The sequence below is a fragment of the Lepidothrix coronata genome, unplaced genomic scaffold, assembly GCF_001604755.1.
Source record: "Lepidothrix coronata isolate B3197 unplaced genomic scaffold, Lepidothrix_coronata-1.0 Scaffold186, whole genome shotgun sequence".
In the NCBI taxonomy this organism is placed as follows: Eukaryota; Metazoa; Chordata; class Aves; order Passeriformes; family Pipridae; genus Lepidothrix; species Lepidothrix coronata.
The window spans coordinates 1917827-1920215 of NW_016690366.1; the positions used below are offsets into that span (position 1 = coordinate 1917827).

The following is a 2389-nucleotide window of genomic DNA, read 5'->3' on the forward strand; positions in this document are numbered from 1 at the left end:
GCAGGCTCAGTTGGAGCCAGCACTGGCTCCAGTCCCAGTGGGCTCCCCAGGAGGGGCCCAGCAGCTGAGAGGCCAGGACAGCACTGGACAGCAGCAGAACCCTCAGCAGAGTTCTTTGGCCAAGGACTAACTGGCCGCTCCACAGCAGCCAGGCTGGGAATGTTCCATGGCTAGGAGCTGCCTTCAAAAGAAGCTGTTTGAGGGGGAGATCAACAAACAACTCACCGTTTTCTCACCCTCCAGTACCAGATTCCAGCACAGCATGACATGATGGCAAGCAGCCCACCCAACATGCTTGCCATTATGACAATCAAACAGTGTGTTCCCCGACAGAAATCTCTCCCAGTGCTCTCCTGGATCTTGGGAGCACGTGTTGTAGCACCGGCTGCATCTGCGGGAGCAATTTGGAGCGTTAGCCCGTCCTGGGCACCCCTGCTAAGCCGACAGCACGTTGGACACAGCCAGGACGTTCTCTGTTTCCCTCAGTGCGGGTGCCTGGAGGCAGTACCAGCACTGATCCTCCCTGCTCCAGGACAGCTACCACAGCCAAAAGGGTCAGACCCTCTCAGGAGACACGTGAGCCCCAGTCCAGAGACGCTGCGATGGATCCCTTCCTGCTGTGCAGCCACAGTGAGTTCACACGTGGATCTAAAGCCCCCAGCTGATGAGCCTCACAGCTCAGGATGAGGGAAAGGGACCCACCCTGACCTCTCCCCAGTTCATTTAGTATTTCTCTCATGCCTTCAGATGGCTCCTGGGATTTCTTTTCACCTGGAGGTTGGTTCTTGCCTCTTGGAGGACCTGAATGGAAAGTTAGTTCCATTTGACATGAATGGATTAGAGAAAACCAGAGCCCAGCCTGTGAGGTCAGCAGGGACAGACTACTCACCATGTGAGCTGGGCTTGTGTGGAATAACCAGCAGAGGAGCTGGAAAAGTCCTCCCTGCAGATACGCCTGTAATTCAACAACCAGAGAAGCTTCTGTCATCTCGCTCTTGCGACATTTATTGGGTTTAGAATTTCGAGTAATTGATCTTTGAGGGAAAATGACACTTTACCTGCAGGGGACATCAAGGGCCCCAAAACTTCATGCAGCCAATCCAATGGGGAAGCAATCCCAGCATCCTCATCTAGAAGCAAACAGAGATGGGAACCGTTTCCATGGCAGGCTGGGATCCCCTCCTGCCTCAGAGAACTGTGGCACTGCAGGGGCTCGGGGAGCCCCGTGGGGGCCAGATGTCAATGGACATGGCCAGAGCTGCAGAGGGGCCTGGGCAGCTCTGGGCTGGCTCCTGGCCGCTCTGCACACTCGTTCCAGGCCCTGTGCAACATCCCTGGGGGAGCGGCTGGAGCAGCCAAGGGCCCCTCGGGGCTCTGTGCCACAAACCCTCACTAAAGCCCTGCACTAAACCCTGCATCTGGCAGTGCCACAACTAGTCCTCCCGCCTCCCAACCATTGCCCACAGCCCAAAGGGACTGAGTCAGGCCCTCTGAGGAGGCACTGGAGCCTTGCTCTCCCCATCTGCCTTTTTTCCCCAGTAGGGGCACCCCTTGCAGCTGCTCCAATGTTTCAGACAATACTCCTCAATGAGGTCTCTCAACAGGACTGCTCAGTACCCAAGTTCCCTGAGTCTGCTCAGGATTAATCTATTCTGTTACGGTCTTCTTGCCGTGACGGGCCCGAGCGGGCACTGGGGGAAGAGCTGCTGCCACACAGCCACCCCGATGGCCGACACCGGCTGACCACGCCTCAGCAATTACCCCGTGTGCCCGTGCCTGGCATCGCCTCCCTGCCCGCAGCAGAGCCTGGCACGGAGCCACTGCTTCCTTTGGGGAACGCCGCCTGCCACAGAGCCCCTTGGTCCATATCTGGGGAAAGCAAGAGGGACAGCTGGATCAGATGAGACTGACCTAAAGCCCCTGGCTGATGAGTGTCACAGCTCAGGCTGAAGGAAACAGACCCACCTCGCCCTCTCATCAGTTCCTTCACAATTTCTCTCAGGATTTCATTTGATTCAAGAAATTCTTTGTATCCTTCAGCTTCACTCTTACCTTTTGGAGGACCTGAATGGGAAGTAGTTCCATTTGATATGAACAGATTAGAGAAAACCAGAACTCAGCCTGTGAGGTCAGCAGGGACAGACTACTCACCCCTGCCATGTGAATTGCGCTTGTGCAAAGGAATCAGCTCGGGAGCTGCAAAAGTCCTCCCCGTGGACACCCCTGTAACTCAACAGCCAGACAAGCTTCTGTCATACCTGCTGATCTACATGTTGGGACCAAGGAGCCCCACGCAGAGCTGTCAGGGCACCAGGGACTCCCTGGAGCTGCCCCAGCTCCAAACTCAGCCCCAGCGAGGCCCATGGCTTGGCAGCCACTGAGGGAGCAC

At 56.4% G+C, this 2389-nt stretch overlaps 1 protein-coding gene across 1 annotated transcript in view; it reads right to left on the reverse strand.

Moving 5' to 3' along the window:
• The window catches only part of LOC108505188, a gene marked incomplete at its 5' end in the record, with an annotated part of 7679 nt that overhangs the window by 2039 nt on the left and 3251 nt on the right, over window positions 1-2389 (reverse strand). Inside the window, 5 exons of the mRNA XM_017830928.1 lie at window positions 226-391; window positions 703-801; window positions 890-955; window positions 1059-1130; window positions 1762-1869. Of these exons, the coding sequence (XP_017686417.1) occupies window positions 226-391; window positions 703-801; window positions 890-955; window positions 1059-1130; window positions 1762-1869 (511 nt within the window). The remainder of the gene's footprint in view (window positions 1-225; window positions 392-702; window positions 802-889; window positions 956-1058; window positions 1131-1761; window positions 1870-2389) is intronic.